At 45.4% G+C, this 11,808-nt stretch overlaps 1 protein-coding gene across 1 annotated transcript in view; it reads left to right on the forward strand.

Annotated features, from left to right (window-relative positions):
• Positions 1–4,518, forward strand: part of LOC106815515 (tubulin alpha-8 chain-like) — a 10,046-nt gene extending 5,528 nt beyond the window's left edge. The window contains exons 3-5 of the mRNA XM_014819980.1: positions 1,449–1,601; positions 2,573–2,725; positions 3,111–4,518. Of these exons, the coding sequence (XP_014675466.1) occupies positions 1,449–1,601; positions 2,573–2,725; positions 3,111–3,932 (1,128 nt within the window). The 3' untranslated portion in view covers positions 3,933–4,518. The remainder of the gene's footprint in view (positions 1–1,448; positions 1,602–2,572; positions 2,726–3,110) is intronic.
• Positions 4,519–11,808: the final 7,290 nt, after the last annotated feature.

Raw genomic sequence — 11,808 nt, forward strand, 5'->3', positions numbered from 1 at the left:
GAGCAATATACACACTTTTGAATTTCTTGACTAGTCAGTCAAAGGGCTTGTTGGGGGTCCATTATGCAGCGCTTCCAATTGAAATGGCCCATGAAATTGTCAAGTGGAATTGTGTTTTTCGGAACCCCCAAAAAATGTCTCCCTCTTACATGCACCCCTCCCTGATCAATCACGCATTCAGGCGTCAGCAATAACAGAGATGAAATTGTGTTGAGTTTGTGGCTCTTGACGCACGTGCATTGACGTACAAGACTGTTGAAAGCACAGGCACTTGGAACGTCTCAATAAAAATAAATATTCGCACAATTTTTCACAATGATCGACCGCCTAGCTGTGTGCAAAATAGGTGAACGAATGTGAAACATATACGGACCGGTTAGTACTTACTGTGACATATCCGTGACTAACTGACACCACTAAATTAGTAAAATGTTCCATGCACCTAAGAAATTCTGAGAAATTACGAGGTTATCCTCGCAGAACTCCCAAACACCGTACGTCACAAAGCTATATGTAAACAAACACGCGTGTTGCGAGGTGCCTGCCTCCGATATCCATTTCGAGGCCCGCTTAGCCAAGCATAAAGCACGCGGGCAAGACGTCACACACACAGCTACGTTCATTGGCTAAAACAATCGAGTAGGGCGGTTAGGGATTTTCGGTTATTATTTAATTTGAAGAAAAACTTTAATGTTCAATGAATGACGCACTCGTTCACTTCCGACAGCGAATGAAAATGCCGAAAATTTTCCACTTCGATGCGAAATGCATCGGCCGGGCATTTCATTATTTACGAAAAGTAAACAGGCTGGCGAAAGACAGTGGGTACAGTAACTGGTCACGTCGGTGACGCCCCATTCGTGTCATCAACGAAAACGGCGGGGCTTATTCTGATTACGGAGATGCGAAAATGCAACAGAAGGACGTATAGCGCCGTGCGCTAAACAGCGTGTTATTTTCGTATTTGTGGCAAACTCTATCGTAGGAAACCGTTCTAACATAGCAGCATGCCCTAGTTTCTGCATGAGATCGGCGATTTAGTGGTCCAATGGGTCCCCACCTATAAAAATATAAAAGACTGGTGCGGCGTAGGCTGTGATTGGAAGACACAAAGTGTCAATCCTCGGCGCGTCTCGGCATTATGGTCGCATCACGTCAAGAGATCATAGAATATCCAATAAATGTCGCCCTTGTGGCGTTCGATTGATTATAATTGTTTTTTGACCGCTCTAGCTCCACGCTGATTGGCTAGAACTGCCAGTAAAATGCGAGTTTCTCATACGCAGTATATAGAGGTCCGGTCTACGAGAAAATGTTAATGTTAAGACTAATATTAAGACTGATGTTAAGACTATACCAATTTTGATTTTGACAACGAGCCCCAGAACGACTACTCGGCGCGCGACGGTGGCGTCACCCGGTGAGTAACAACGATACTTCTCTCTATTACAGACGAGGTGAGACACGGTCCATACAGACAGCTGTTTCATCCAGAGCAGCTGATCACGGGTAAGGAAGATGCAGCCAACAACTATGCTCGCGGTCACTACACAATCGGCAAGGAAGTTATTGATGTCGTACTGGACCGCATCCGCAAGTTGGTACGTACACGCGCGCGCCACCTAGTGACACGTATAGTAGCGTAACGATGGAAAAGTAATTCAGCGTGTTGTTTAGAAGTGGAGGTGTAAACGATGAATGTATGCCATACTTCCAGGACAAGTACATTAAAAAAAAAAAACTGGGGTTCTAACATATGATGATTATGACGATGATGATGATTATTACAATGACGATGACGTTGACAATAACGATGACGATGACGACGACGATGATGACGACGACGATAACGATGATCATACCTATATAGAATGCTATAACCTATCTATATAGTATACTATAACCTAACTATAGTATATAGTTTACTAGAACCCACCTATATAGCTTGCCACAACCCACATAATATCCAGTGAAACTGATGCAAGTGTAACTGAAATGATATTGAAGATGGCCAAATATGGAGCACTGGCTGCGCATAGAAGAGTAGTGCGCGCGGCAGAGGAAAAAGAAAAGATAACACGGTGAAATGGTGAAACCATGTTGCAGTATTAGTCGAATTAAGAAACATTGCCCGATTTATTTTGACGATTCCTTCGGATCTCGAGTCGGTTTTCGGCAAAAATACCAGATTTTCACCACTCATGATCTCAGCGTAGGGGCATCGTAGGGACATGCGGTTTGTTTTATATTAACAAGGTAGGACAGCTGATCAATAATACCGCAAAGATTCGTTAAAATAAAACGGAAAAAACTTATTAATTTGACTAATACTGCAACATGGTTTCAGCATTTCACTGTTGTACGCTTTCCTTCTTTATACGCTCTTGATAATATCTCCTGCCATGACCCACCTATATCGTTGGCTATAGCCTATACCTATATCGTTTGCTATGACCCACCTATATCGCTGGCTATAACCTACCTGTATAGATTGCCATGCACCTATATAGTTGGCTATAACCTACCTGTATAGATTGCAACCTGTATGTTTGTTTACATGTGTTTCTTACAGACGGACCAATGCTCAGGCCTGCAGGGATTCCTAGTTTTCCACAGCTTCGGAGGAGGAACCGGATCCGGCTTCACCTCTCTCCTCATGGAACGTCTCTCTGTCGACTACGGCAAGAAATCTAAGCTGGAGTTCTCCATCTATCCCGCGCCACAGGTACCTACCTGTCCACTGCTTACGCACGAAGTACCCGTGCAGTCACGGGCAAAGTAACTTAAGATAATGCGGTTGACAGAAGTGGTGCATCAGTATCGTCATTTAGGAATCACATTGTTTTCTCTATATACTATATTCTTATATTCTTTCAACTTTAATTTATCATGTATGATTGTAAACATCATCAACGTCCATTTTCCTGTGCTCATTGATACTTATTCTCTTGGTTTTCGAAAGCTGATATCTCGTTTTCAGTTTGTAAATTGGTTCGAATACGTGTAATTTTATATGTCATACACTTTTAAATATGTTTTACTGCAACGAGCGATTATTACATGTGTAACGGATGTAAGAAATGTAAGTGTAAGTGTGCATACGTTCACAGGTGGCAACGGCTGTGGTTGAGCCATACAACTCCATCCTGACCACCCACACTACACTGGAACACTCCGACTGCGCCTTCATGGTAGACAACGAAGCCATATATGACATCTGCAAGCGCAACTTAGACATCTCGCGTCCGACGTACACGAACCTCAACCGTCTCATCGGACAGATCGTATCCTCCATCACTGCCTCCCTGCGCTTTGATGGTGCCCTCAATGTTGACCTGACGGAGTTCCAGACTAACTTGGTGCCGTATCCTCGCATCCACTTTCCGCTGGCAACCTACGCTCCAATTATTTCTGCCGAGAAGGCTTACCATGAGCAGCTGTCTGTCTCCGAGATCACGAACGCCTGCTTCGAGCCCAACAACCAGATGGTGAAGTGCGACCCGCGCCACGGCAAGTACATGGCCTGCTGCCTGCTCTACCGCGGCGACGTCGTCCCCAAGGATGTCCAATCAGCCATCGCAGCCATCAAGATGAAACGCTCGATCCAATTTGTTGACTGGTGTCCGACCGGCTTCAAGGTCGGCATAAACTATCAACCACCCACCGTTGTCCCGGGCGGGGACCTCGCTAAAGTCCCTCGTGCTGTCTGCATGCTGAGCAACACCACCGCAATCGCTGAAGCCTGGGCGCGTCTTAACCACAAGTTCGACCTGATGTATGCGAAGCGCGCCTTCGTGCACTGGTACGTCGGGGAGGGCATGGAGGAGGGAGAGTTCTCCGAGGCGAGAGAGGATCTGGCGGCGCTGGAGAAGGACTACGAGGAGGTGGGCACAGATTCCTTCGATGAAGAAGACGAAGGAGACGAATATTAGATTATTAAAAATCGCAATCTGTTTATCGAGCAATTACAATAAATCAATAATCAATATACAAATATACAAAAATCAATTACCTAATTCTGTAATTTTTCTTCACATTCAATTTAGAAATGGAATCCTTATGCATGCTCGTTCATTGATTGGTAAGAGTGTGGAACTCGTAATACTAGTATGACAGACATGTGTTTTTTATATTACGTGATCATATTTTAATAATATAAATCTTCTAAATTTTTAAAGAATACTGTCGTTTTATTATTTAACACTTCTATGTGTTGCGCACACATAAAACAAGTTAAATCTGGTGGAGGTGATCACAGGTGAGTAAAACAAACGATGATAAGTGCGAAAGATTCACGATTTATTCTATCGCGAGTTCTGCATTGATCTACAATGATATCACTGCTCTTCTAGTTTTACAATAGTTACGCGAGTGCGAAAACTAGAAAGTGGATCTTACCGCAGAGCAGAAAACAAGATGGCTGACGTCGTCGTCAAGACATGACGCGTACTTACAATTATTCAGTCTAGCGTTTGTCGAATGTTGTACGGTGTTAATAAATGTGCTAGAAAATCGAGAGTAACTTGTCTAGAGAGAGAGAGATATACCGGACGCTACAATTACAGGTGGATCAATAACATGCAAAAAATACATGATTGCAGTGGTAGAGATTCTAAGCATTTTTTCCAGCATATACCTACATATTCGGTTTACCGGAATGGCTCGATACAATATTTAAAATTCTGTAGTAGCAGATTTTCTTCACTTCAGCGATGCCAGTCGACAACTCCTGCTCGGGATCGTTCGACAAACTTCGTGCGCGCGCGCGTGTGTGTGTGTGCGTGCGTACGTGCGTGTGTGTGTGTGTGCGTGCGTACGTGCGTGTGTGTGTGTGTGTGTGTGTGTGTGTGTGTGTGTGTGTGTGTGTGTGTGTGTGTGTGTGTGTGTGTGTGTGCATGCGTGCGTGTGCAAACCGTCGCTAAAAATCGTCGTCGTAAGACATATATGCTAGGCATTCAGTAAATTTTAATTTTACTGACTGCATGTTTTTCTATTCAATTATTAATTAGATAGGAACAGGTCCATTTCGTAAATCAGTCTTTATTTAATACAGATTACAAACGATGGGACTCAATCTGAAACCAATAGATAAAAAAAAAGAGTTACATTGTGGTATATTATTGTCTATCTCCCCCAAGTCTTTGGTATGTCTGTATTTAGAGAGAGATGCCAATGACTGACTGATTAAAAGTAACACATGAAACGAAAGCATAAATCTTTAGACTGATGTATTTTACCATACTTATGGTGAATAACTCAATGTTTGATTAGGAGCACTTGTTCATAAGAAATTAACGTTAAAAATTAACAAGTACAGTTTATGATGTGGCTGTCAGCAAATACGACACTATTTTGTCATATCATAGTCGCCGGCGATGTCTGCCAAGCAGGTCGTCGTCTGACGCATGTCGTTGTCGTGTGCTGTGTGTCATTTGGTTTTGTTGGGGACATCCGAGACAATCTCGTCAAATCTTCTGGAGGTAGCCGTCGCCTGATGCAATGTAGTCCTGTGAGACTGTGCGATAACGGTATCTTCCCAAGGTGTGGATGAGGTGGTAATGTTGATTATCTTTCTCCCGGAGTGGTACACTGTGGTAGCCGTTCCACGCGTCGAAAACAGTTTTTTATCCCGTCCCATGTGGCCACCGACCGCGCTTGGTGGAATGGTGACTGTGGTGTGGTGGGTGTTCACGTGTTGCATGCGTGTTAAGTGGTTGCATGTCAATTGTCCGTCTCGGCTTGCCGTTTTTCTTCGCACAACGACCATGGCGGTGGCCACCATGTCACTGGTTCACCTACTGGTACTGGTTCTAGTACGCCAAGCCGTACGTCACTGTCCAATCGCAGCTTTCACGTCGTCTCGCCAATGGATGGGTACAGGCACGGGAGAATGTACTGCTACGGGTTCGGCATCTGGGTCCACCATTAGATGTAGCGGGGCCTTCCATCATCGCAGTGGTTTGTTCGCACGTGTTGAATGTGCTAGATTCGTAACGATCAAGAAGGTATTGTCTCAGCTTCTCTCGATGGTCTTCAGTTGCTGGAAATCGGTAGCCTCGGACGGTGGTGGGACGGCAGCTGGCGTCGAGGAGCATTCACACTCGGTCGCTAGGCTCGCTGTCATTTCGCGTCGCGAGCTAGGTAGTTCATCACTACCAGAATGTGCCGCCCTGATCTTTGTTGGTTTCACCTACGGTTGGGAATGTGACTCTGATCATGCCCAGGCGAAATGAAAGCTTCTCTGCTGATAAGAGTTAGTCTGAGTTAGCAGTGATGTACGTGACTTGGCGTGTCACAAGCGTATTGCCAGATGTGTCCTTGCCAGAAAAACGTAGGATTGATGCGCCCGAGATGTTGATGCCTTTGTTGTTGGGCTGCATGCATCTGCAATGTCACTGGGATGAGGTCGGTGTTACTTAGACCGAGCCGATTGATATCTTGATACTCGCCAGGCAACTTTAGCAACCAGTGTCAGCCATTGAAGGAAATGACGACTGACCTGGGTGTGGAATGTGAGGCTTGAGATCAAGACGTTTGTAATCTTCAGGGTGTGCTCCCACTGTGAGGTTAACGAACGGCCTGAGGTTTGGACTTTGCCCGCTTTATCCAAATATCTGATAGTTGGTTGTAAAGGTGGTGGTCGAGAGTTTTATTTCCACCGTTGCGTCGAGCAGGAGTAGTGATTGAGCACAATTGGTCGAACACGCGCACTTCGTGCTCATCAATTACTTTGCCATTGTCTTGTACTTAGCCTTGTTCCTGCCTCTGCACATGCTGTCAAAGTGGTGGTTCTTGTCACAGTGTTGGCATGTGTGGCCATACGCAGGGATTCCTTCTGTCTAACCTTGGCGAGGTTACGGACTCCGTGGCCTTTTTACCGCAGTATGAGCACAATTCTGACTTGTCAATTTTCGTATTGTCATACCTACTGCGATCTTTTAGAAATTGTTCGTGGCTACGTTTATAAGAGCTGCTGACTGCTTCGGCACCATTAGTGTGTGGGTCGATGAGACGCGAGGCGGGAGCGTTTGCCCGATCTTTCGCCTGCAAACAATTGAAACAATTCTTCAAGGGTGCATTTCCTGGATCTTTTCCCGAGTAGGTCAAGTTGTATTTCGGTGTCCTCCAGGCTCGTGTCAACACATCACGGAGTACAGCCTCTAGCTGTGTAGTTCACGTCGTCTGAACAACCAGGACACGTTATGATGAACTTGCATACCCCATCTGACCACGGAGGCGAGCGCCGAATGAACGGATTGCTTTCGTCGCGGTCCTGGTGCATGTTATGCAGAGTAACCCGTGCAAACATGGTATTTTTTCTTGCCCTTACAAGCGAGTGTTTATATGTCTTTCAATGCGTCGCTTTTAGATTTGTTTGCCAACGGCCCTGCCACCGGCATTGCGTGTGAGGTATTTCCTTAAGTGTTCCATCACAACACTCTAGTAATTAGATCACCGTGTCTTTGCCTGACACTTTAGTCGCTCGACATAAGTCATTCCATTACGATCTGAAGTAGGACCAGTCTTCGCTGGTGCGCGGCGTTTCACACCTTTCTTACCTTTGCAGTGGGGACACTGGTGTGTGGTCGCGTTATGGATGGTGGCGTGAGTCGCTTATGAGAGCTGCTGCAACGATCGCGTCGACGTCCGGGGTGGCGTATTCGCACTCGGTCGATCGGGGCAGTCAATAACCGGCTTCGTGTTGTGAGTTTAGGGAGTTGTCAAGCGGTAGAAGCGGCTTTAACCAGTCAAGTGAGTCCCATCACAGATGAGAACACACGTTCTATTTCGTAAATCAGTCTTTATTCAATACAGATTACAATGATGGGACTCATCCAAAGCATTAGAAAAAGGAGTTACATTGTTGTATATTATTGTCTATTAATGATGTCTAAATTATTAATCTGAGAATCTGACGAGATTGCAGGATCAATATTTTCAAGACAGCGACACGGGGCGCGATCGCTAGCTCTACCGGATATCTATATTACATAACCACGCCGCATCCGTGTCTCAGACCAGTGACTCACACCAATAGAAATAATATACTATAGTTAGTCTATGTCTCTATCTTAGTCTATGTCTCAACGGTATGTCTATATATTACTATGCTCACATCGCACGCCGTAGATTACGCGCCCGTAACATTCACTACTTCTCTTCTTCCTACTTCTTCTTCTTCTCTTCTTCTTCTTCTTTCTTTCCTTCTCTTTTTCTTCTTATTCTTCTCGTCTTTGTAATGTGCATTTTCGCATTATTAGTCCCACCTCAGTGGGGTCGCTGCAAGTGGACTCTTATTCTCTTCTTCCATGTGCGTAAGTATGTGAGTTTAGAGCGCGCGACCGCATTATGAGCTGCGACGGGGCGATGAATCAATGTCGATGGGGTCTGTGCGGTTCGTTATCTGTCTGTGCCATTACCGCATAACGTACGTCTCTAAAGCTGTGGTCCTGACGCAGAGGGACCTGACGCACGAGTTGCTTTCACTGGAGTTGGACTGCAACCAAAACAGTGATAAAGTATAAAATGAGTTTAGAGTCAATTCGCGACGCGTACTTTGTTGGTGTCTATGTCAGTGTCGATAACTTTACGGTAAAATGTCCAAGCAATATATGATCGTTAGGGTGTGACCATAGACATATACTATTATACAATACCTTCACAGGGTAGGAATGAACTTTTGAACAAGGGAGTCCAACGGACCCTACCCTCAAAAACAGGGAGTCCGCAAGCAAAATGAGGGGTCCGGAGTTCTGAGCGTTCAAAATTAAAGATATTACAATAACGGCATGTGCTTTATTTTTAAGATTCATGCAGTTGCACGTCTGCCAAATTTTCCGTGTGGACATTAGCTGAAAAAATACAGTAATTTTGGCAAGGCGCTGGCTCACGGAACGAACTAGTTAGTATGGCAGAATGTTTAGGAAGTCACACGGACTCTTTGCTATGTCAAATCAGGGAGAGTTCGAGCAGTAAAATGCAGGAGATATTTGACTCGCGGACCCCGCGGTTAATTTCGGCAACCCTGCCTTCATAAGGCCAGCCAAGGAGTTGAGAAAGACACGACGCCCTCGCACGGAGAAAGTGTCTAGTGCGTGAATATATTCGAAAAGATATCGAGCACACGTGCAGAGCGTGCAAAGCTTGCTAGGTACACCTAGATGCCAATAAGCGGGAGCCACTTGTACCACATGCAACACCAGCCAGATCCTGGCAGCTCATTGCATCAGATTTATTCGAGATTAACAATGCAGCAGTACTTGATTGTCGCGGATAGGTACACAGAGTACCCACTGGTCGATGTCATGCACACACCCGTTTCAAGCCAAGCAGTGGCAAGCAAGATTAAAGCCTACTGTGCTCGGTTTGAACACGGCAGACGAGCCATGACTGAAAATGGACTACAGTACACGGGCAAGCCTTCACACAGTTTGTCAAGTCCAGGAGCATTAATGACGTCACAAGCTCACCTCACTACCCGGCGGAGATACGGCTTTATTGAGCGTCACATCCGCCATGTGAAGCCTATCATAAAGAAGACGTTGGAATGTGAGAAAGATTGCAAATGGCATTTCTAAATTTACCGCCCATACCTGTAGATACAAGATTTGTCCAGAAAGGCTGATGTTTGGCCGTCCACTCATCACACTGTTACCGAGCCACGGTGAGCCCGGACCAAGCAGTGAGAGGGAGGCAGCTGCAGAATCGAAATAAGAAAATGCGGCAGCAGACTCCAGACGCGCCTAACCTACCACCGCTCCCCGTGGGGCAGAGAGTGCCGATTATAGACAAATGCAACACAACTTGTGTCCCGGGGAAGTGGTCACACGACACGAGCAACCGCGAAGTTACGTCGTAGAGACTCCAAATGGAACACGCCTACGACGAAACCGCACTGCCATCTGCGTGAGCTAACTATCGGACGGATGGTCAAGATGTGCGATGAGGAGTACAACCAGGCTTCCTGTGAAGCAGCTAATATATCTCCAGCTAATGCTCAAGGTGACATCTCGTCCAAGGATTCCAGTAGCGGGACAGATATCGTAGTCTAGGCAGTCTAGGATATAATGCATGTCTCCAGTCCAGGCAAGACCCGTCACGGCCGCGTAGTAAAGTTGCCAGCAAGATTCCTAGAGTGAACGTACGTTAGTTGGTAACGTACGAAGTTATTACTCAAGGCTAAAGAGATTAGTTAGCGCCATAATGGGAAAGAATGACCCCCCAGGACAGGAGGGCGCGCAGTCTACCCATGTGAATGTCCTAGCTATTTTGTTTATCCATAATCCTTAATTAGTTTGTACCTTTACTCTATGTAAACTGATAAACAATTATTTATAAGACATAGACGCTGAACCAGCCTAGAACATTCTGTAAAGTCATTAAGACGTGATGCCATATATCTGTTTGCGTCAGGGGCGTAAATCCAGGGGGGGGGATGGAGGATGCATCCCTCGCTCTTGAAGGAGGGAGGGGGTGGCCTGTACAAATATCCTCCCTGAGATTCAAAAAAAAGAATAGCCAAAAAGTATTGTTGCAAACATACAAAAACACGTGAAATTGTGAGACCCCCCTAGCACTGGCATGCCTACGGCACGCGGGCCTGCCTGCGGCAGCCAAGGTTAATTTCGCCCCCGGCTATCGCCGATCATCCCCCCCCCCAACTCCTCGGTACGGATTTACGCCCCTGGTTTGCGTAGATGTCAATGTTAGTCATCAATATAGGCTCTATGGTGATATCCATACTACCAGAGCATATAAATAAACGTGTTGATTTATATGCTCTGATACTACACTGTAAGCTACCGCCACCTAGTGCCAAACAAGCCTACTAAAGTTAAGTTGTTAACATGCACGTAACAGTTTAAGAGATCCCATCTTATCGTTCTCTCCAAAGATGGTTAGGTAGGCTCATACTCATAATTACATAGTCTAGATATAGAATACAATTTCATTCGTAGAATATTATCACTTAGTAACATCAATTATTCAAATATGACCTCTCCTTACAAGTCGTCTGTGAAAACGGGAGGTTTGCTACACAGTATAGTGTAGACCAATAAATTGTGCCCTAAATTTTTTTTTATTCTGGTGTTATTTTAGGTGTTATTTTAGGTTTCTGGTGTTACCTAAAATAACACCAGAATATAAAAATTGTTAGGGCACAATTTATTGGTCTAAGTATAGTGAGGCTGAGAGGGTCTATGTCCCCCGGGGTACTGCCGGAACGTACCCTGGGTACGGTCCGGTATACCGAAACGTACCCTGGTACTATATTATATGCCGGACCGTACCTCACCTACTCCACTAACGAGCCTAGGGAGTCGCCTACGCCTATACTCCCTAACCCTAACCCGAACCCTAATCCTAATCCTAACCCTAACCCTAACCATATCAAATACTTGAAATAGTGACCAGGGTACGTTCCGGTATACCGGACCGTACCCAGGTTACGTTCCGGCAGTACCCTGGGAGACATAGACCCTATGAGCTATAGTGAGTAACGATAAACGGCGCAAATCCACTTTGGCCCACCACAGGCACTTGTATCTTGTATCTTGGTACGTACCCTATCTTGTATTTCACAAGGCACTCGATTCTACGAGGTGCGGGGATTATCTAGAGAAAAGGAGACCGCCTCTAGTTCTCTAGATGTTAGTGTTTCTAGTCACCAGGACCCGGTTCCACAGTCGTGGATTAACTCGATCTTACCTTAATAGGAACGCATCCATCTGTGGTATATTATTGTCTATTACCGAGTTAAATTCCTTAACTCGGAGTTAAATTCCGTTTCACAGTCGTGGATTAACT

The sequence above is a fragment of the Priapulus caudatus genome, unplaced genomic scaffold, assembly GCF_000485595.1.
Source record: "Priapulus caudatus unplaced genomic scaffold, Priapulus_caudatus-5.0.1 Scaffold1137, whole genome shotgun sequence".
Taxonomy (NCBI): Eukaryota; Metazoa; Priapulida; class Priapulimorpha; order Priapulimorphida; family Priapulidae; genus Priapulus; species Priapulus caudatus.